This window comes from Apostichopus japonicus, chromosome 8 (genome assembly GCF_037975245.1).
Source record: "Apostichopus japonicus isolate 1M-3 chromosome 8, ASM3797524v1, whole genome shotgun sequence".
Classification (NCBI taxonomy): Eukaryota; Metazoa; Echinodermata; class Holothuroidea; order Aspidochirotida; family Stichopodidae; genus Apostichopus; species Apostichopus japonicus.
This window is the reverse complement of record NC_092568.1, coordinates 38,003,985-38,027,222: the sequence shown is the minus strand read 5'-3', so window position 1 is coordinate 38,027,222 and position 23,238 is coordinate 38,003,985. Positions and strand designations below refer to the sequence as shown.

The 23,238-nt window shown below is 39.4% G+C and overlaps 1 protein-coding gene across 2 annotated transcripts; it reads right to left on the bottom strand.

Annotated features, from left to right (window-relative positions):
* Window positions 1-9,182: 9,182 nt before the first annotated feature.
* On the bottom strand, window positions 9,183-22,986 carry LOC139971912 (uncharacterized). Of its 2 annotated transcripts, XM_071978754.1 has the most exons (5): window positions 22,796-22,986; window positions 16,108-16,174; window positions 15,608-15,695; window positions 14,968-15,028; window positions 9,183-12,356 (listed from the first exon to the last, which is right to left on the bottom strand). In XM_071978754.1, exons 2-5 carry the CDS (start codon window positions 16,163-16,165, stop codon window positions 11,328-11,330), a joined length of 1,236 nt encoding a protein of 411 aa, XP_071834855.1. In that variant the 5' UTR covers window positions 16,166-16,174; window positions 22,796-22,986; the 3' UTR covers window positions 9,183-11,327. The 2 variants fall into 2 exon arrangements, with proteins under 2 accessions (XP_071834855.1, XP_071834856.1); XM_071978755.1 differs by lacking the exon at window positions 16,108-16,174 and having other exon boundaries at window positions 22,796-22,982.
* Between the last annotated feature and the right edge of the window lie 252 nt (window positions 22,987-23,238).

The window sequence follows — 23,238 nt, the reverse complement described above, 5'->3', positions numbered from 1 at the left end:
CATGTGAGGGGGACATTTCGGCTACAGAACTCCAAAAATCACTTCTTGATATGGAGTCGAGTAAAAGCCCTGGTTTAGACGGACTCACTGTTGAGTTTTATAAGGAATTTTGGGATGTATTGGGGGAGGTTTTTCTCAAACTGACGAAAGAAATTTACAAAACACATGAAATGTGTAATTCTATGAAAACAGGCCTAATTACTTTGATACCCAAGAAAGGGGATTTGAGGAAACTTAAGAATTGGAGACCGATTAGTCTTTTGAACACAGACTACAAAATAATCACAAAGGCTCTGGCCAATAGAATCTCTAGGGTTATCAATTGCCTTGTCTCTAGTGACCAGACCTGTTGTGTTCCCGGCAGAGATATTGCCGACAATGTTCTGGCTATGAGAAATATTATTAATTATGTTAACGAAAACAAACTGGAGGGCTATGTTCTTAAAATTGATCAATTAAAAGCCTTCGATCGAGTAAACCATGAATATCTTATTAATGTTTTACAAAGGATGGGTTTCGGTACTAATTTAATTAACTGGGTTAAAATCCTCTACAACGATATTCAAGGCTGTATTAAACACAATGGTTATATTTCAGATACTTTTCATATTCAGAGAGGGGTTCGCCAGGGTTGTCCAATTTCTGCTATTTTATATGTATTATCTGCTGAACCATTTCATGACGCTATTTACAAAAGTAAGAGTGTAATTGGTATTAAGTTTATGCATCATGAAGCTAAAATGTTTCAACATGCAGATGATACCACTTTCTTTCTCTCTGATACTTCTAGTGTTAAGTCCGTACAAAATGTTATTAACCTGTATGAAGGCGCCTCTGGCTCTAAGTGTAATGTAGAGAAAACCGAGTTACTAGTGCTCGGAAAGGGCAAAGTACGAAAAGACGAGTTCAATTTTCCGATTAGGAACGATTTTATAGAAGTGCTTGGTGTTTGTATCGGCAATGATAAGGATGCTCTTGAAAGAGAAAACTGGAAAACCAAGACTGCCTCTTGTTGCAATGTTCTCAAGAGGTGGAAAGGGCGGAACCTCTCCTTTAAAGGCAGAGCTCTTGTTGTAAATTCTCTAGTTGTCTCAAGACTGACATATCTTGCTACTATTATTCCGGTCCCTAAATGGGTAGGAGACTCTTTGAAAGAAAGTGTTATCGAATTTATGTGGGGAGGTAAGAAACCTGGCATATCCTACAATGTTCTTCTTCAACCTGTAGACAAAGGTGGCCTTAACCTTTGTGACCTTTTTCTAAAGAGAGACGCTTTACGTATGAAGTACATCTGTAAACTACTTAGCAACAGTATCAATCCGATGTTAAAAGATTTAATGCTCTATTTTCTAAACCATTATGACTATATGAAACTAGGTTTACACGTATTTCGTATTTTACCTCATAGCAATTCTATGAGAAAACTTTTACCGTATTATGATGAGTTGTTGAGTGCCTGGAAAAGGCTAACGGATAAAAAGTTATGCCCTCCAGTGAACAGGGAAGAAATTCTTATGCAACCGCTGTTCCATAATCCATTTATTGTAAATGAAACTGGCGAAACCCTCTTTAACAGAGATTTCATTGAAGGTGGTATTATTTTTGTAGGCGACCTTATGTATGAAATGATCCCAAGACGGCTTCCCGCGGAGGGTATCCATGAAGCCATTACTATGGCCAACCCAACTTGTAAACTTGATGTTGATGATGTATTTGATTACGTCACATCTATTTTGAAGGCTTTTCCAAAAGATTGGCTCGAACAAATCTATTCGGGCGATAAAATTGTCAGTCAAAATGACAATGAGTCACTTTCACTCACCCTCTCTTGTGGTGACACCACGCTAGATGCGTCCTCCGTTAGTGTCAGGAATGCAACTGATCTCCTTAGGGAGGCCGTCTCAACAATTCCAAAAGGCGAAATCCACTGGAAACACGTTTTTAACGATGTCTCTTTTGAACATAGGTGGACCAATATCTACAAAGGTCTAAAAGCTTTTCACGATAGTGACCTCGATTTCCGTATTCTTCATAATATTTTATTCTGTAACGATAAGTTGTATCTTTTTAAGCTAGTTGACTCTCCTTTATGTACCTTATGTAAGAACCATAATGAAACTGTCTTGCATCTTTTTGTCGATTGCAAAACCGTAAATCTTCTCTGGAGAGATATTATCAAGAAGCTTCAGAAAATCTGTAAAATCAGCAACAATGATAAATGGAGGCAAATTACTATCTTAGGTATGGAACTCAATCATAGGAGGCATGAGACAATTTCGATTGATTTTATTCTAAACACTTTCAAAAAAGTTGTTTGGACCACTCGTGTTAGCCTCCTGAACGGAGAAAAACACATTAATATTCAAAACTTCTTTCATAATTCACTACGAAAGAAAATCGATTTCTTATTCCACTATTTTGTAAAGAAAAAAGACATTTCTACATTTTGGGAGTTGTTTACTCAAGGTGACGTCATTCTCAATCCTCTTGAAGATGGCTCCTACGAGTACAAGTTTGACAGTTAATTTTCTCATGCCTTCCCCATTCTAGGATTACTTTTTTTATTGTTGTGCATGATTGTATTGATAGTGTTGTATTATTGTTATAGTTTTATATATATTCTCTTTCTTTATTTCTTGTAACCATGTTAATATCTGTACATTCAATCGGAGAACCAGTGGGTTCTTCCGTCAATAAAAAAAAAAAAAAAAAACCGGTTCTCGTCCGATCACCGAAGTCAAGCAGCGTCGAGCCTAGTCAGTACTTGGATGGGTGACCGCCTGGGAATACTAGGTGCCGTAGACTTTTTCATTTTTCCTCACCCACAACCGCACCCCTTTCTTTCTTTATTTCTTTGTCACTATTGTTTTATCCTGTCATTGTTATGAAAAGTTTTTCCCCCTCCCTATCCCCCCCCCCCACCACCACCACCGTTGAAGACATTGACTTGCCATGATATACCACTATTGTTGTGTCCTGTCATTGCAATCACAAGTTTTTCTCCAGCTCCCTTTAATTCGAGACAAGTGTATCATTAGGGCTATATATCATTCCGCATGCATGCACGCTGCACGAGTGTTCTCCCTCAGGAAAAGTGCCGAAAAGAAACAGGAGAACATCTTTCTTGATATGTTCTCAAACAAAATCTCTCGTTTTTTGTGGCTTGGATGTCGGAGTACACAAAGGGAAGTAAATGTGATGCAGAAATTAGGTCGATTGAGGCAATTTTAGACCACTTTAGGCTTCCCATGAGCAGCGTACGAACACTATGTTAAGAGGTTTGTTCACAAGTCGGACGAACGTACCTAGCTTCAGACTCTCAGTGTGAGTGTGTGCGTGCGTGCGTGCGTGCGTCAGTCATTGGGGCAATCATATCCGGGCGTATATGCTACCATATAGCTTCTCAAGTCATATAACATAATGTACATTGTTTAGTTTAATGGGATAAGTAACCATATAGGTGGTCTAGAGTTGAATATCCAACTAAACAAAATAAGTCTCGGGGCGGGCGGGTATTAAAAGCTTAAATTTCACCATTCTAATGTCTACGACCATATCACGTTGAATATACCGGTTCTCGTAGACGTGTTTTTCTGTGCTCTCGATTTTTCACTGTTTTGGCCGTTCTGAGCCGTTTTTTCTACTTCAAAAAGTGTTTGTCAGGATTGCAACTATGTTCTGACCGTTGTGGACTACTTGTTTATTCATTTACCTGGAAAACTTTTCTATTCAGATAAGTTGAAAAAATAACGTTTATCGCCTGCCTCTTTGGTAGCGGTAGGAACAATGGCTGACCCCGCCTCACGTGTGAGAGCGGGCAGCGATGGTACCGGTGTGTACAGTGAGTTACGAGAGAACAGTGTGAAGATCGTAGACCACACGTTTAGCGCACTAGACGTGCTGGGTGCCGCAGTGGAGGACATTGGAGTAGAAAATATTCTTGGTTGTGTTAAGGTAGGAGGAGAGTGGGTGCTAACCATTAAGTCGAAGAGTGACGCAGAATTACTGCAGAATACGGGTCTTGTAATCGCTGGGAAACCGTGTGATGCTAGAGGAGTCACCAAGAGCTTGATTACAGTGAGTTTATTTGGCGTTCCTGCTTTAATTTCTGATGAGGAACTCTCGGAAAAGTTAGTGGCTTACGGTTGCGCCATGAAAAGTGAATGGACACATAAAACTTATGAGGAACATCCTACGGTCGAAAATGAGATTCGCTACGCCCGTATTGAACTCCCATCGAACAAGAAGAGTCTGCCGTACTCAATTTTGGTTTCCGGCAGCCACCTGAGATTAAAGCATAACGGACAAACTCGTGTGTGTAATTTATGTCTGGGGGAAAACCATTTGATGAGAGAATGTGCACAATACGTTTGCAAGGAGTGTAACCAGCAAGGACACTCTGAAAACAAGTGTCCCAAAGTGAAATGTTGCAAATGCCAAGGACGTGGACATAAAAGTTTTCACTGTGAAGCAAAAGACAGCGATGCGACAAAGATGGAGGAGGGGTCGCAAAACGATCACTCTGTGAACCCTCAGACTACCGGCGCCGTTCCTGACCCCCCGCCCTGTACTGACCCTACTGAATCTGTAGAACCGGAGTCTACAAATACAGAAAAAACGTTAAGCAAAAGCAGTCCTATACAACCAGAAGAGAAAGAAGAAACAAGTACGAGCAGCCCCATTAATACCATAGCAGAAGTCGATACAGTAAGCGAGACGGGTGAACGAGGGAGAGAGTCGAGTGGAGAGGAATTATCGGTGAATGAGACCACATGGCAGGTGGTCAGAACGAAGCAAAACAAAAAGAAGTTTGTGCCCAATACAAGTACGGCAAGATTGTTCACACCTGCGAACCGATAATGTATTACTGTCTAATTGGAATTATACTTATGATCAAGCTCGCCACACTCAATTGTAATGGCTTGGTCGGTAGAGAAAAAAGGACAGATTTATTTGCATTGTTAAGAAAGAACAATTATGATTTAACGCTCCTTCAAGAAACGTTTTGGGATGACGATATTTCTAAAGCGGCAAATCTCGATTGGGAAGGGGAAATCTTCTTTTCTAATTTCCCTGACGCAAGAAGAAGAGGCACTGCCTCCTTATTTAGACATAATAGTGATTTCGATGTTATTTCCCATACAACTCCTTACAAAGGGAGGACACAAGTTCTGGAGATAGATATTGATGGCAAGGTAATTAGCGTAATTAATATATATGCGCCGTGCAATGTGCCGGCGGAGCGTAAAGCTTTCTTTTCGGATTTAGACAGAATTATTACATCCTGTCACGGGCCTATTGTGCTCACCGGGGATTTTAACAATGTAATTAACCCATACCAAGACAGGTTTCCACCCGGTCCTAGACCGGACTCTTCAAGAAAAGTCCTTAAAGATCTCATGGACAAATTTAATTTGATTGATGTATGGAGGGATAAACATCCCTCGAAAATTCAGTTTACGCGTACAACTAGTAACTTGTCTTCGGGATCCAGGATTGACAGATTTTTAATTAGTAAAGAACTTTTACCGCACGTAGTAAAATGTGAAATTTCGCATTACCCAGCGTCAGACCACGATATTGTGGAGTTATACCTTGACCTTACACTGATTTCTAGAGGTCCGGGTACATGGATTTTCAACAATTCCTTTTTAGAAGACGATACTTTTTGCCAAGGAATCAGACAATGTATTTTGGACAGTTGGTTAAATACGTCGCATTCTGACTCTCCAGCACTTAAATTATGGTATGACAACCTTAAAAAGGAGATTAGAATTAGGAGTGCTACATTCGGCAAACGCCAAAAATCGTGGCGCGAAAAAGAGAAAAAGCTGCTGCTGAAGAAGATAAACTACGAACAAGTTAAAGCTCACAAATTTGGTGATTACGACACCACAAGGCTTCTCGAACTGCGTAGCCGTCTTAATGTTTTACTGCGGCACGAAATTAACGGGGCAGCGATTCGTTCCAAGGTACTGTGGTATGAGGAAGGTGAGAAGTCGACGAAATTCTTTCTAAACCTAGAGACCTCGAGACAAAAAAAGAAAGTAATGAGATCGGTTCTTACGGATAGAGGTGAAATCGTCACGGATCAAGAATTAATTCTTCGTGAGCAGGCCTTATTTTATAAAAATCTTTATTCGCTTGAACACACTCAGGAAAATATTCAGCGTGAATTTTTGCACCATTTGGACAAAACTCTTTCGGAAGAGGAAATCAAGTTGTGTGAAAAAGAGATCACCTTAGAGGAACTTTCCAATGCCCTCGTTGCAATGAAAACTAATAAAAGCCCTGGACTTGATGGGCTGACTGTTGAATTTTTTAAACGTTTTTGGGATGTGCTTGGACCTGTTCTTATTCGTATTTGTAGCGCTATTTTTGAATCAAACGAGATGTGTGATTCCATGAAAACAGGTATGATTTCTCATATTCCCAAAAAAGGGGACCTTAGGAAACTTTCAAATTGGAGACCAATTAGCCTCCTAAATATTGATTATAAAATCATTACAAAAGCTTTAGCTAACAGAATTTCAAAAGTTATAAGTTCAATTGTTTCTAGTGACCAGACCTGTTGCATTCCTGGAAGAGACATTGCTGATAATATTATCGTTATTAGTAATATTATCCGTTACGTAAATCAAACAAATTGTGACGGTTTACTCCTTAAAATTGATCAATTAAAGGCCTTCGATAGGGTTGATCACCAGTATTTGTTTAATGTCTTGAAGAAAGTAGGTTTCGGCCAGTATTTTCGTAACTGGGTTGCAATTTTGTACACAGATATCAACAGTCATATTAAGCATAACGGTTACTTGTCTAATATTTTTGAAATCAAAAGAGGTGTGAGGCAAGGGTGCCCTATTTCGGCACTGTTGTATGTAATTAGTGCAGAACCGTTCCGCGAAGCAATTTATAAGAACAACCATATTTCGGGTATCAAATTTCTCCATTTTGAGCCTCGCATGTTTCAGCATGCTGACGATACCACTTTTATGCTAGCCAATACCGAAAGCGTACGAACACTGTGTTAAGAGGTTTGTTCACAAGTCGGACGAACGTGCCTAGCTTCAGACTCTCAGTACGGTGAGTGTGCGTGCGTGCGTCAGTCATTGGGGCAATCATATCCGGGCGTATATGCTACCACAATGTACATTGTTTAGTTTAATGGGATAAGTAACCATATAGGTGGTCTAGAGTTGAATATCCAACTTTGCAAAGTAAGTCTCGGGGCGGGCGGGTATAAAAAGCTTAAATTTCATCATTCTAATGTCTACGACCATATCACGTTGAATATACCTGTTCTCACACTGCACTGTACTTCTCTTAGAGGTGCGGTTCTCGTTTTGTTGAGCTCCTGCTTTTTGCCTTATTTTGCATCATCAGAAGTTCGACATCGCGCTTTAATTGTTTCTTATCCTGCCGAACACAGTTTGGGTATTGTTGAGCCGATTTTTTACTTCTTTATCTGCAACTAATTGGAGAAATTCTCTGATTTCCTAGTTGCTTGTTTCGACAGCCACGGCGTCCTTTGGGCGCTCGGGCTAACTTTAGTGCAGGCATGGGTTCCGAGAATCCAAACTCAAACATTCTGAAGGATAACACTGTGTATCATCGACAGCTCCTACAATGCCAGCGATGTTCTCAAAGCAATTTCGAACGATGTATGTATATTAAATTAGCTTAGCTCAGTGCATTTAACTATTCAATCTTGAATTTCTGTTTTGTAATTAACAGGCTCATTTTGATGATCACCAATTTGAGAGTAGGCGTGTTTACTGGAGAAGGAAGTTGAAACGTTCAGCCATACCCACCACCTTCTCTCACCGCAATTCAACGGAACCGAGAACGTGACTTCGAAATTGGGCTTTTCCTACATACTGGCGCCCCCCCCCCCAGTGAAAAAAAATATGGAGGGCGGAAGTATCATTCCGCCCCCCCCCCCCGCTTCGCAAGTCAGAAAACCCCTTTTTCATTTCCAAATGAGAAAAAAATCTCATTTGGAGCACCAAATTTTATCTAAGGCCAGGTGAAAATGCAAAATTATTTACAAAATGGAGTGGGTGTTGAAGTGTGCTATATTGCACCAAATTGCATCTGAGGCCACCTGGAAATGCAAAAAAAATCCAAAGGGGAGGGGGACACCCCCCCCACTCAAAAGTACCTTCCTACGCCACTGCATATATTTCAGTTATTTAGCTGGTTTAGCTGAATTAACTAGTTGGACCAGTTCGTAGCCGGAGGGTTTTGGGCGATCGAGGAAAATATTCATTGTATTCTCTATAAAGGAACTCTAATAATGTCACGATGGTCCCATTTGTAAATGGCCCACCCACTAAAAATTTCTTAGAGAAGGCACTTTTTACGCACATCAAAAGCATCATGTGAAGTTTACCAGATACATTATGTTTTCGATGTTCCTCAACTGCCCCCGTAGAGATTATACCTAGACTACGGTCATGAAGTATCTTTATTTTATAGGTTTTTATGTTTCCGATAAAGTTCATGTGCCCAGATATCCAACAGTGCTTTTTTAATGTACTTATGATACCATATGTGTGCATGTTGTAGACATCAAATTTATTATTCATAATAAAGGCCCTAAGTTACACCCGAATGTTAAATAGATAAGTCTTTCTTACTTTAAGTCTAATCACTTGTCAGACATGACCCTTGTTAAAATATATGCATGACTGACATATGAATTCAGGGACCAAACAGACGCAAACTTGAAGATTTCTAAATGTAATGGGCTTCACCCTGGATCCCAACAGGGGCCCTAAAGCGGCTCCTGGACCAAACTATTAAGGTTTTGCGCCAAGGTGCTACGCGAACACTCCAGTTTTATCATGTTCAATCATTTATGCCCCCCCCCCCCACATACACTTTTCAATTGGGATTGACGCCCCTGCTACCATGCGATAACTAAAATATTTAACTTCACAATTACTGATGTTGTAACACAACTGGTTGATTGCTTGTACTCTTAATTCATTGATAATTTAAACCAATTCCAATTCAATACCAAGAAGAACAAATACCTTGCATTTTTTATTCCAAAACTGTGTTGAACAGTTACTGATATGTCGATGCCATTTAAGGTCTCATTTAAACATATTAAATCAATATTAATGCTGAGTTTCACGTCAGACACAGAACATCAAATAGGAAAAGGACGAACGGTCTTAGTTACAATGGTTTATTTACCCCAGCAACACCACCACTAACATTAGCAGCTACTACTTATTTGTAATACACTATTATGTAAACTTAAACAGATAAAACTATATCGAAATGTTATCATGAAACTATAGGATTTGGTAATCTCATTCCATTCACAAATCTGTATTGGACTTATCTCCGTCTGTACATCTAATTTAAGAACTCCTATCCACTTTGATTAGAAATGTCCAGTTTCCTGTCGTACATTGTAACTTTTATCGGATAAACAAAAAGCATGGAAGAACCTTAACCAAAGAAAAAATAACCAGCAACCTTTACCAACGTAAAGAAAACTTGCCAGCGTTTTACAAAAGGACGATAAGTAAATCATGGCTACATAGAATATTATTTTTTTTAGTTGAAGTTAAGTTATCTGTCATGGTATCATCACTCTTTTGACATGGATTCAGCACATTTCAACGAAAGATGTCGAGACCGATATTGCAGACTAAAAATTAACTGTAATTAACAGTGACAGCCATTTCGAAATCTATCATTGAAAACTGAAGAGACTAAGAGTTAAAGAACCCAAAATTGTCACACATAGACACCATAATGACACTTGCACAGGGAAACAGGAACTCGTGACTTGGAAGAAAAATCCACAACAACGCTTTCTCACTTTGGCGAGTTTAATAGATTAATGCGGTTGTTGTGAGCTCGAAGACGGTACGTCCCACATCTTTGGAGAAACATTGATTGATCCGTACTTTTACATACAATCGTTAATTAGCAGTTGTCCAATTTATCCCCAGAGAATGGTGTTGCAAGGTTTTTATACCGCCCATGCCGTACAGAGTGTATGCCTACATTAATTGATCAAATAAGTAAATTGCTATCTGAACTTTGTAGTACCCAAGATAGTCCCAGCATCTGCATTTACGCTATGAATAGAGAAAAATAGCAATGTGGAGAAACTAACTGCAAAAAAATGGAGAAGAGTCTTCGTAGAAATTTTACAAAATAATTTAGCAGTTTAAAGGGTTCTTTCGGTGACAGACAATGTACCACCTACCGTAAAGAGGCAAGTATTCCAAATTGTTAGTTTAAACCCGATAACGGTCTTGTCCCTTACTTAAGACATGCTAATCGCATGAAAAATATTGGACTAGCTAATTCGTTGCTTTCTTCTTGCAGGAAGCGGATCACAGTAAACTTCTTGTTGGTGTTTCCTTCAAATGTAATTCCTTTGGTACTAATTTCTGCCTAAACTGTAAATGTTGTTTGTCTTAGAATTTCAAGTATTATTTTCCTATATGCGGATAAACAATACAAAGATATTAGAAACAACCAACCCCTTTAACATGTGCTATGCTGTACCATGTAGATGAACGTGTTATCATAGTATAATTATAGAATATAACTAACAGCCTGGTGACGTAATTAAATTTTCACACATGATGATTCTGTGTACACCATGTTGTCATTGTTGCTTATGGGATGCTCAGTTTCACATGAGTAGTTACAGTAGTATCAATCAAAAGTATATTTTATCCTCAGATTATCCAATGGTTAATTAGCTAGTGTGAGGAAGGGAATGATGATGAACCAAGTTTAGATAATTTAACCTTAATTATGGTGCAAAAGAGTGCCAACAACTTTCACAAAGTGTAACACCTACTGACTTAAACTCGCTAATCTCGAGTAAACAGGTCAAAATTAAAATGATGATAGTTTTCGTTTGATTGATCGGTGATTGGTCGATCGTTCCATCGATCGAACCATTCACTTATAAAACAACATGTGACAGAAGAAACTATGCTTTAGCTTCCTGGTGACTTAATAGGTATTTGTTCTTCTTAACTTGTTGTTATAACTTGTTGTTATAACGGTCTATTAAGTTGCCGATGTGCATAATACGATACTATTATTTATTTTACTTGATAGAACTTTGTACTCATTTATCTGTAAGGTGCCTATTTGTGTCAAACTCTATTGAGCCTCAACCATTTGAAGCCCTTAACAATGCGTAGTCTTGTTGCAGCAAACTTCATCCAGTCAGTGACAGAATAATAAATACCCTCATGAGCCCTAAGGTATCATACATTCGTTACGTTGCGCATGAGGCCCAACCCGAAAATAGAGTGAATACAACCAGTTGCAAATAACTACACATCCTTCTTCTCTTCAATCATGGGCTGGTTCACTTGGTTCAATTGAAAAAGACCCTTTATAAATATCGTCATTGCCGCATCTGTAAGCACCTTAGCATACTTCATCCTGATCTCCTTTTGTCGATCATATAGCCATCTGTCCACGTAGTTCTTATCATCTGGCTTTTCCGGGATACACATAAAGTCGGTTCTTACGTTTGGGACCATGGCGAAAAATGCTTTGCAGCTGCGCGTGATCTCTATTGCTTTACTCTTCATCATTCGGAAATGCATTTTCTTTTTCTTTGTTATCGCCTGCTTCCCTTTCCTTTGAAAAGACATGATATCTTGTTCAACAACGCTGAAGAAGCTTGTCGCAACTTCAATTACATTAACGAAATGAGATAAGGCTGGAATCATAGTTTCGCTCATCAACATGACAGCTGATTCAGTGATGTCGCATTGCTTGCCCTTTGCCACTGCTTTAGCTAAGTCATTGTTTGCACTCAGGTGCAAAAGACCAGAAACAATTGGAGTCAATGTTGGAATTGGAATATAAAGGAGAAAAAACGCATACATTGTTTTCTTCTCAGCAGATTCTTCCAATTTCTTTTTGACTTCGTTGTACGTTTCGGTGAGGCCTTCAAGTTCAGACATAAGTACTTTGGCTTCATCCTGCCTTCTTTTCAGTGGAATCAGGATATGCTCGTGCATTGCAGCGACTTCCGAGCAGTACTGTTTATGTTCTTGTACGGCCTTAAGAATGTCATCAAGATTTTGTCTCCACTCGTCTAGGGTTAGTTCCTTGTAGTACTGAAAAAAATCCTCGATTAAACTCATTACATGAGCAGAAACAGGCAAAACTATCTTTGCATACACTAAGGCATCTTTCCTTGTGCCATCGCGCAGTTTATTCATTTTTATCGCTGTGATTGAAGAAGACCCTAACGCATTGTCCCAATAGAGTGATCTCAAGCAAAGAGAAAATGCTCGCATGCTTAACGGTAGTTCCTGCAGATCAGTTGCGAAAGTGTTCAGGTGCTCCTGGTAAATGAAAAATAAAGATGTTTATATTCTAATGATTTTGCAACTTTCTGTTTTGGGTTGTTAATACATTAATATGCACGTTTTAAACGTGACCGCACTAAGTGAGTATCTAAGCAGGATAGATTGCAAATTTCCGCAAGTATTACATGTAGTTCTTTACATCAAGGGCGTAGGAACCGGGGGGCTGGGGGCGCCAGCCCCCCAGTGAAAAATGTGAAGGGGCGGAAGTATCATTCCGCCCCCCCCCCCGCTTCGCAAGTCAGAAAACCCCTTTTTCATTTCCAAATGAGAAAAAAATCTCATTTGGAGCACCAAATTGCATCTAAGGCCAGGTGAAAAAGTTTTTACAAAATGGAGTGGGTGTGGAAGTGTGCTATTTTGCACCAAATTGCATCTGAGGCCACCTGGAATGCCAAAAAATTCCAAATTAGACCCCTCCCCAGGCCGACCTTCAGTCTTCAGCCCCCCCCCCACTCAAAAGTACCTTCCTACGCCACTGCTTTACATTGATAGTAATCGTGTACTAGACACAAAGAAGCGGCAATGTTGCTCTATTTGTGAAATTATTTATCTCGCGCTATTTATCGGCACTGTCACTTGAACGTTTGGCGCATTGTTTGTACACCGAAAAAAGTTAACGCTTAATATGTGATGTATTTCCGTATAAAGGGTTAATAGAGAGGACGTCGCCTGGCAAAAAAAAAAACCAGACGATACACGAGGTGAGAACGTAAGGAAATGTATAAGGGACAGTACTATAAAGACTAACACACATAACGAGGTAATACAAAAAAGTTATCATTTATTCGAGACACACTTATACTGAGGGCGTTGTTGTCAAGTGGTTAAGGCAGTGGACTTGTGATCTAAGGATTACAGGTTCGATTCCTGGCCAGATCATTTCGTTGTGTCCTTGGCAAGGCGCTTTATCTCCATTGCCTCTCTTAACCCAGGTGTATAAATGGGGGGTAACTTGTAAATATAGTTGCATGCGCCGGTTTTTGGCTGCACCCTATGGAAAGTCCCCCGGGGGGACACGTGGTTGCGGTGCACTGTGGTGCCCCAGGAGAGATTGATTGAAATGTGCACACGTTGGTGTGTAGATGTGATCAATGCCCAGGGTTAAGTTGTAAAGTCGTGTGAGAAGGCCTTGGCCCTGAAACAAGACTGTTAACATAATATAATATGATAATAACTTACATCCCAAAACAATAAACAAAATTATCAAAGTTTACTGTTTTGTAATTTTGTTTAAATAAAAAGGACAATTTGAGGTTGAGGTCACGGGTTCATTTTCCTACTAAGACCACTTATTTCACACTATTGATCTTCATTGGGGATGGTACTGTTCAAATATAATAAAGTAATATGGAAGGTATAGGAGTATGGTGTATCAAATGTTATAAAAGTTGTTAGCCTAGAACTGGCGTGGCGACAACACGGAGGTTGTTGGTTTCGTTATATAGACATCGGAATATATTGATGAAAATCATATCTTCCAAATCAACACTTTTTGAAGATATTGTGTCTAAATTATGATATGTAACATCACAATTGTGAGGAGCAATGTCATCGATTTCCGACATGAAACAAATGAAAGCAGAAATTTTAATTTGATTAGTCGAATTTTCGAGATGTAATGATGCCCTGATCTCTCTAATGAGATTTTGGAACTATATTTTCAAGAACATCATGACTGTCCTGACAAAAACGTAATATTTTCCTAACGACCGCTGCTTTGGCCCTACGGAAAATTACTTCTCAGGCTCGTAGGTTGATCCAATCTTACAAAGCTCCTACAGTCACTTTAGATACTAAATCGCCATGTCATGCAAACATTGTCTGGGCTACTCCTATTCATGTGTACTTTTTACTACAATATAGAACAGCTAAGCAGAATGCAAAAATGCATACATGTTTCAATGACTTCATTACGATACACTTCTGCTTGTTCACCAGAAATAGCTCTCAAATGTTCTGATTTCTACCATGATATATCACTTTAAAAGGTTTTCAGAGTTTGAATGCTGGATACCCAGATGACATTTGACCTCCACCAAAAACAATTGAGTTCTTGTATTAAATATAACGCGTCTGCATGCTAAGTAAGAAAAATATCCATGCTTCCCAACTTGAGGTATCTTATTAACAAGATTTTCAATATTTGACCTCTGGTGACAAATAACGACGCTGCTCCAATAAATCGAAGGTTGAGGAAATGTAGAATTGAATATTCCATCTCAAACTAAATTTCTCTCAATTTTCACTATTTTTTCAACATTTCGACTGTGCTTCCGAAGTTGCGGCTTTTCTATCGACACTTTGCCTGGCACCTTTTTATACTTCTGAACCAGCTAAATGATCCCGCTCTACTGTGAGGAGTGCATTTCTCTTTGAAAAAGGCGGGAGGCAGATTAACACTCTTTTCCCCTAACCCCATCCCCCATACCAACTTAAAACTATAGGGGAGCTGTTCCTGTGGCCCTGGTTCATACGTCTGTGTAATGCTGTGCTAATAGTCAATGCACGTCAATGAATCCGTATGAAAACACAACCGATTTTCTCGTTATTTAGCAACAGATTTAACATAAAGATAGCAGGCACTGACCATGTCCTCCTCAGGAGAATCATCTTCATCTTCGGTAGCAAGTACAGATGTATATACCTCTCTATAAAGAAGCATAAAAATATGACGTCATCCAAATAAGACATCTGAAGCAAAATGTTGGATCTTCAGGATGATGCTAAGGGCAAACTGTTTGATAGCATGTGTATTTTTTCTTCTATACAACACTAGTGCATGTTAAAATCAGAAAGCCAGTTGGCTTAGTGACTCCTTGTCCCAATTTCTATTTCAACATTAAACAGGTACACTCCGAACAAGATTTGTGTTGACCATTACTGACTTCAAATGATCAGCAAGCTGGTTCTTGCCCAAAAGCGAACCAAACCTATTTAAGTAAAAAGTTCTTTCAAGGAATATTTTTGCGATTAACATGTCTACAATTTTCTGAACTTTGAAATATGTTAACCTCAAATGACCGTTGACTTCCACGAATTCCAATACGATCCTTGTGCTCACCAATGATGAACTTCAAGCGAGACGTACTTTTGAGTAACCGTGTTTAACGAGTTTCCAGACTCGGACATATGTTGACTTTAAATGACCTTTGCCATTCACAGCAAAGAATTTGACTTGTGCCAGCTAAAATCTGAACGTTAATATTTGTTCTATGAATTATACTTACTTAATTAACTTATAAAGTGTAAGGAGAGCCAGTAAAGTTACAACGACAACCAAGATGTTGAGAACGGTTGGTATAGTGACAGGGTCATCTGTGTAAAATAACAAGGACATCGGAGCAATATATTGCAAAACCATGTAACGAAGTAAGAGATACCTTTCAAAGTTTCGTCTCCATTACTACAACCCACTAATGATCATTTTTTCTTGATCATTTCATTTTCTTGGTTTTATATCGAAGTCAAAAACGTTATTTGTAACTGACAACTTACCTTTGTTGGACATAGGAAAGAGTAGATTGACCGGTCGGAAAACGGATAATTTCGAGCCGATCAGTTCCAATCATAGTTAATGCTCAGTCATACGACATTACTTTATTAAAACTATGCAGGGCAAAATACTAACACTTTAATCACAAATCACAGGATAGTGAGAATCAGACAATATATATACCGATTTCTATGGAAGGAAAATACTCAGAATTTGTTTGTAAAGCGAGCATACCTTGGCACTGTACCAGACTTGCTCCCATTAGCAGTAATAACAGGGTATTCAGTTCCATAATTCCTTTCTGTATGGAAAATGTTTATTATTAGTTAATGGTATCATAAAAGGTCATCAGTATTGCACCAAAATATGCGATGTTGAAAATTCAAGATGCATTTTAATCCCATCCTCGAATCAGTTTACCTTAGTGGGACACGCCATTGCAGTTTAATTGGAAATGTTTCAAGATCTGAGAATCATTTGGAGACTTTTAAACCTGATTTGAAATATATTTAACTGAACCGTTCTGTAAGAAATACGTTTCATGTTGCACTTTTCATGAAAGTCACCAGCTGGCCACGAAAACAAAACAACTTGATTCACTTTCTGAATGTAAAACACACCTGTATGAGTGTGTGTGTGTGTGACACCTTGCTGGTAAACACTAGGGGTCAAATTTTGAAAACCCATAAACACAATATCTCAAAAGGAAATCTTGGACCAATCTCATATTTAGTATGTAGTTGTGAATCGTTAACTACAAGAAGCCTATTGTTTTCTGTGGATGTCAAAGGTTATTTGGGGTCACTAGTGGTCAAATTTTGAAAACCTTGTAAAAACGATATCTCAAGAAGGGAAGCTTGGAACAATCTCATATTTAATATGTGGTTGTGACACGTTAAGTTTAAGAAGCCTATTGTTTTGTGGAGGTGAAAGGTCATTTGGGGTCATTTCAAATTGTGTGCAAAAAGGTGTACTCTTTGTATATACAGCTTTGCTATTGCTATTTCGCAATTGTCGAGATTCAGGGTCAAATAAAAGCTTCAGGTTTGGATGTTTAGTTACGTTGGGGAATGGCTAGGCGCCGTTTACGAAAATTAATGTCGCCTGGTTAGATTTTTATCAATGACCAATCTCAATGCAAATTAGCTGTAAAATGGTTCGCTATCTGCACGTGCATTAGGTACGGGAAGTTTTCATGTGCGGAGATTGTTCACAACCTTCATGGAACATTTACCAACATACAGCGAAAGCAACATTTAAAATCTAAGATAAATATATATTTGAGGGAACGGTTTGAGCTTACGGAGTTCATAATGTGTTTTCAAGGCATTCATAATCATGTTTTGGTCATATATTAGTTTCTCAACCAATAAACTGTCCGTAATATTAACCGTCCATATCACCACGAATTGGTTATTTCTTCTAACAATAAGCATTGTTCAAATGTTTCGTGTCAGAATACCAATACAATTTTGGTGGACAAACATCTCCTAAATTGATTCTTAAGGCATTTCCTAGATGCCGTCAGTCATAGTTGGCAAAAATATACAACAATTTAAGGAGTTTGAGACAAGTTTGTTGTTATTGCTGCTAGGATGTTTTGTAAATATTTTCAATCAACACCAGTTGCGAGTTGAAGATAGATGCTCTTTCAACCTTAGATTTTCATTGCGTAAGAGATCGCTTTGATTTAGGCAGTGTAATTGAGTAATATAGAGTTATTTTTCGCACACCCCTCTGCAGCTATGAGACAAGATAAATCATTGGGAAAATTTGCAAAGTCGCGCTAATCACCCGAATAGGTTCAGAGTAGCAGTGATCGAGGTACTGTGTAGGCTTAGGAGTCGCGCACACCTAGCCACAGTGTAGTACATGCCTAGTAATTGAGGAGCCCTATTTAACAGAAGCTACGCTATCTTCGTAGGTATTTTGCAGATGTTTTATTAATTGTTTGAGACACTAGGGATCTGTATTTGGTCTGACATTGTTTAGTTTATACATGGGGCCTATTGGTGATATCATGCGCCGACACCAACTTACCTCATGTGTTATGCCGACAACAGCCAGCTATATATAAGATTTGGTGACAGTCACCCCTTACCGAAATCCCAGATCTGGCTTTAAATCTGGTTTAATCTGGCCAGAACAAGTTTTATCTGGCCATATAAAGCCAGATATAACTGGATATAGAGTCAATCAAGTACTACTCAGAATTACAACGTCTGGACAACTGTTTGTCATATATAAGAAGTTGGATGTTAGCAAAAACTTACAACTCAATGATAGTAAGACAGAAGTAATACATACATCGTCTCGGTTTAGTATTCTGTATGGATTACCAGGCTGTAAAATTGACAGGCTACAACTCGTATACTATACACCGCCGCACGTCTCGTTACTAGAACTCGGAAGTATAATCACATTACCCCTATCATGATCGAACTCCACTGGCTCCCGATACGTTAACTAATCAACAACAAACTACTTCTGATGGTGTTCAAATGTATGCACAATGTATGACCAAGCTACCTCACAAACTTGTTTCAGCTCCGACCATCATCCACACGCTCACTTCGCTCTAATTTACGCTGATGTTACTCATCCCTAGAGTAAAACACAGACTTACGGCTTGAGATGGAAGTGCATTCCACAGGCACGGTGAACTGGATGCGAACGTTTGAACGTTTTTTACTGGACTACTTTGAAGTATGTTGTCCATCCTGGCTATACGCTACAGCAAGTAGTGTGTCACATTCATTTAAGATTATTCATGTAGCACCATCGAAACCACAAAACAGTTATGTTGTCTGGTTCTTGAATGTAAGTTTGAATCTGACCACCACTCAGGCTGAAACCTCTTTCAGATGCTTGTACAGAAACACTTATTTCGAGCAACCCTCCAGGGATCTTATCTTTGGTGATGGTAGCCGAATTTATATAAAACCCCTTGCAGCTGACTTTTTTTTCGTCTGAACCGAAACAATAATAACATTTGACATGATCCCTTCTCCACGCCATTCCAGTTTAAATATACCTGGTGTGCGTTTGTCGTATTGTTTGTGTTCAGGGATGATCGATCAAGGAAACCAGAGATGTTTCTCTTGTTCAAACAAAGATTCAATGTCTGGTTTAATCACATCTTCCAGTGATGCTCCCGAAATGGCCAAGTAGGCCGAATCGGTATCCATTTCACAGTACTCAAAATCAACGTGGTTAACAAATTTTAACATGAAATCGTTAGAAAATTGCAGCATTCGCAGCTTTACATATCGATATACAAAACAAATCAGATTTGATAAAGGTGATAAACTTCTGAATAACGTGTCATTGATAGTATGAAATACCCTCTGTCCATTACATACGACGACGTCAAGGTGTTTTACATTAAGCAGAATTAAGATCAGTTTCATAGTATCTGCCAGAGAATACTTTTAGAAGGATCTTTATCACCCTCGCGACTAGCACTGACCTCTCCGAACTGTTGGAATACGGATTTGGGTACAAACTGGGCTACTTATAGAATATGGTGACGACGAGGCCGTGGTCGATGTACCATCGAAGGAGACGTGTTTGCAATTACTATTTTCTACCCCCCCCCCCTCCAAAAAAAAACAATAACACTACCAAATTAAAGTTTTGTGTTTTGGCGTGCTCTGCCATGTGCTCACCAATGTCATTTAACCCAATCTTTGCGTTCTAAATATGGGAGGCGTTACCCAAAATAATTTCTCTCGTTTCGCTTGGCGCTTCAATATCACATTCCATCAACCCGAAACCTTTAACATATGCTGAAGTCAAATGACATTTTACCTCCACAAAATATGGTAGGGTCCTTGGAGTAACATTGAAAAATATTGAATAAATTAACCTGTACGGAAATAACTAGAAGAGAAATCAATGTGGGAGCTTCTAGAAGCTCATTCGTCACATCTGACCAAAGTCTAGAAATATTATGTTTATTTGCAAATTGCTCCAAGAAACGAATCAAAGGGGAAGTTGGAAATTTGCCAATTACAATCTAATTATTCTGGAAGGGTTAATTGTAATACATGTTTCAAAAACCTCAGGTGCCTTGACAATGTTAGAAAACAAGAGGTTTCTTGGGCTCAATAACGTGGATCCACATACTATATATGAAGTGTTACGTTGGAATGCGAGAGGTCTCGATAATTAATTTTTAACGAGACACAAGCCTGGGTTCGTTTCTGGGAGGAACACAGACAAATTGACGAGTCTAGAGAATTTGAATGAGAACGTAAACTATATTGAACAATGGAGTTTGAGCCAACAACATCAAGTGGTAATTACAAATATATAGAAAATTACTCACAAACTTAACAAGATAGGACACACTTTAAAACACGCTGGTCTCTTCCAACGGCGATATCCCTCAGCGGCCACGACCTTGATGACGACGATTCTTGGTCCGTTGTACCGCGAAATTCACTGGTCCTCGACGAAGTTTCTCGCGATCCCAGGAACAGCAGTCACCTTCTTTCCGGCGATGCTCCAAAAATAGAAGACGGACTTCCAGCCACAATCGAGTGAAGCACAAGTCGAACTTCTCGCCGACTAAATATTACCAGAGTCAGTCCAAAATCAGCTTTATAGCCACCAACTCCTGGCGTAACGAACTTCCTCAACGGAGACAGAAATTCTTCAACTTCTCTGAAATAAAGACTGGAAAACTGTAGTTTCACAGCAAAGTCCTCTTCAAACTTCTGAATGGAAGTGTAGAAACAATCTTGGTATCGATATCTCAATCCCTCCGAAACTACTGGCAGTTGAGCACTGACGATGTAGAATGGTATAATATGTGTCGTCGCTTGTATTCGTTCAGAAACTGAGAAACTTTCCGATCTGGGGCGGGTTTTTATACAATTGTCAAGAATCATCTAGATCTTTCTCGATACACCTGAGTAACAATTCGACCCAGTTTCTCCGTTCCCGGAAGTCCTTTGCATATCTCGCGAACATTCCAGAGAATCCACGAAGATGCGTGCCAGCGTACAACGGGATTTCACGTAAACCGACGGGAACCGAGACCAGCGTGCCATCATAAGGAATATACCAGAACAATGGTGTATTGCTCATTACATAAATAACATGCTGACACGGTGACCCGACCTAATTTCTCAAATATTGATTTGTCATAGGCCATTTTAAAAACTTTCTATATTATAACATTAGGTTCCTCACTAGCAGTGACTAGCGTTAGGCTACAATGGGCCCTCGTAACAGAAGTCAATCTAAGCTTTTTCCTTTTGAGTTATTTTTTAAAGTCAAGTCATACACACGCTCTCTCACACAATTTTGTTATATTGTATTAGCTACATCCGATGGCTTTCCCCTTTATTCTACCCTGTACTATGTTATCGATGACATTGCTCGCTATCGTTTGACAACTGGTGATCGAGTGGTGACAGGAAGTTCGTTTGTCTCATTTCGCCAATTGTGAGGCCTACAAACCCACACAAAAACCCGTCCACGCACGCACACGCACCTCCAATAGCGCCTTTACCATCACGTAGATTCAAATAACGTTACAAGTGCTAACCTTACTACGTGTGAGCATTTTACACACTTTGACATCTAGAATAGAGCCATGGAAAACGCAAATGCGTTTATCTCTTTGAAAGCCATATGGTTATTGTACTCATTGAATTGGACCCACATTATATACCACTTATGAAATTCATTCAATCCGAGTTTGCTTTTGAAGTTTTAGATTTACAGACATCGACTCTGGCGACATATTATAAACACTGGCCGTCGTAGAAAACCATAGGGTGTGTCTACTCACGACACAACCTGGATGCTTGAGCGCCAGAATAGTGACATTGAATTTCCGATATACCATCAAACAAGCAAAAGATTAGAATAAAAAAAAAAGTTGCCGGACAAATACCCCCCGGAAATATACCCCGACTCATACCACCGGGACAAGTCCCCGTGACAATCACCACCGGACATAAACCCCCGAAGACGAATACCTCCTTGGACAACTAACCCGGGACAACTATCCCCTGGACATACACCCCGAGGACAAATACCCCCAGACAATTACCCCCGGACAAGTAACCCAGAGGAAAATTACCCCCGAGGACAATTCCCCCTAACCCCCGGAAATTACCGTCGGGAAAACTCCACTCGCGCAAATACACGGGCACAGATACTTCACCCAGGTTACTACCCGAACTAAACCAGAATACGCTAAAAGTGCCAGGGCACACAACGACCCTAGTGGTGCCAGTTTAACCGGCACCCTGACCCAATTGTATATATCCTCAAGCAGTGCCCTAGGGATAAGGGTATATGTTGAGGCCCGCGGGAAACTAAACTCGAAAAAAAGACCTGCGTATCCGTCGCTGCATCCCCTATAGTTAACGGCATATGTCCATGGGGATATTCGTCCGGGGGTATTTATCCGGGGGTTAATTGTCTAGGGGGTATTCCTCCGAGGAGATAGTTATCCGGGTGGGTAGTTGTCCGGGGGGAGGGGTTTGTCCTCGGGGGTATCCGTCCGGGTGGTAGTTGTCCTGGGGGAATTGTTCAGGGTGGTATTTGTCCGGGGGGGTAATTGTCCGGTGGGTAATCGTCTGGGGGTTATTGACTGGGGGTAATCGTCCAGTCACGGGAAATATGTCTAAAATGTGTATTGTGTCTAAAATACCTTTTGAAAGCATTTTCAACGCTATGAAACTCAGCGCTCGACCTAAACTATATAACAGACGGATTTAAATTAGTATATCATCTACAATGGTTATAAACGATGTAATGCAAAGCTATACGAATATTGAAGTGTCTGGTTTCAATCACTGTTGGTGAACAACATTCCAAAATATTATATTATTTTATATTTCAAACATTAAAACCAATGATAAATGAAATGAAAGGTATGTCAATTCGCAACAACACTTACCTTTAATGTAACAAATATGGTGGAAATGTCAAATAACCAGGTATATCAGAAGGAATATATTCCGTAGAAGTGACTACAATTCCGACTGCGATTTTATATTTGTATATTGTTTTTCTTTGTATTCAACAATAGAGGTTTGGAATTTCCCCTAGATGCCAGGTGGGAAAGATATCAAGGTTTTTTTTTTTTTGCGATACAGATCTATACCGGGTGGCGTGATTAAATTCGCTAAGATCTGTTAAATTAATTTCAGTCTTTTTGCAATCAAGATTGTTTTACATTCTTGCCAAGAATATGTTAAAACAATTTTGTCTGATATAAAGTATAAAAAAGGTTGGACAAATAGTAATGACGTTTCGCTCATTGGAAGATACACGTGTTGTGTAAACAAACCAACGAACCAGACACCAAACGATATAAGCCTAACTACTTGCTGTTGAACA

Bases quoted from the DNA above. Each gene is read 5' to 3' on its own strand.
- LOC139971912 (XM_071978754.1), bottom strand. From the start codon at position 16,165: ATGGAACTGAATACCCTGTTATTACTGCTAATGGGAGCAAGTCTGGTA. The intron at 15,696-16,107 runs GTATGCTCGCTT...TATTTTACACAG, and splicing joins AAGTCTGGTACAGTGCCAAG to ATGACCCTGTCACTATACCA. The intron at 15,029-15,607 runs GTAAGTATAATT...GCTTCTTTATAG, and splicing joins ACACTTTATAAGTTAATTAA to AGAGGTATATACATCTGTAC.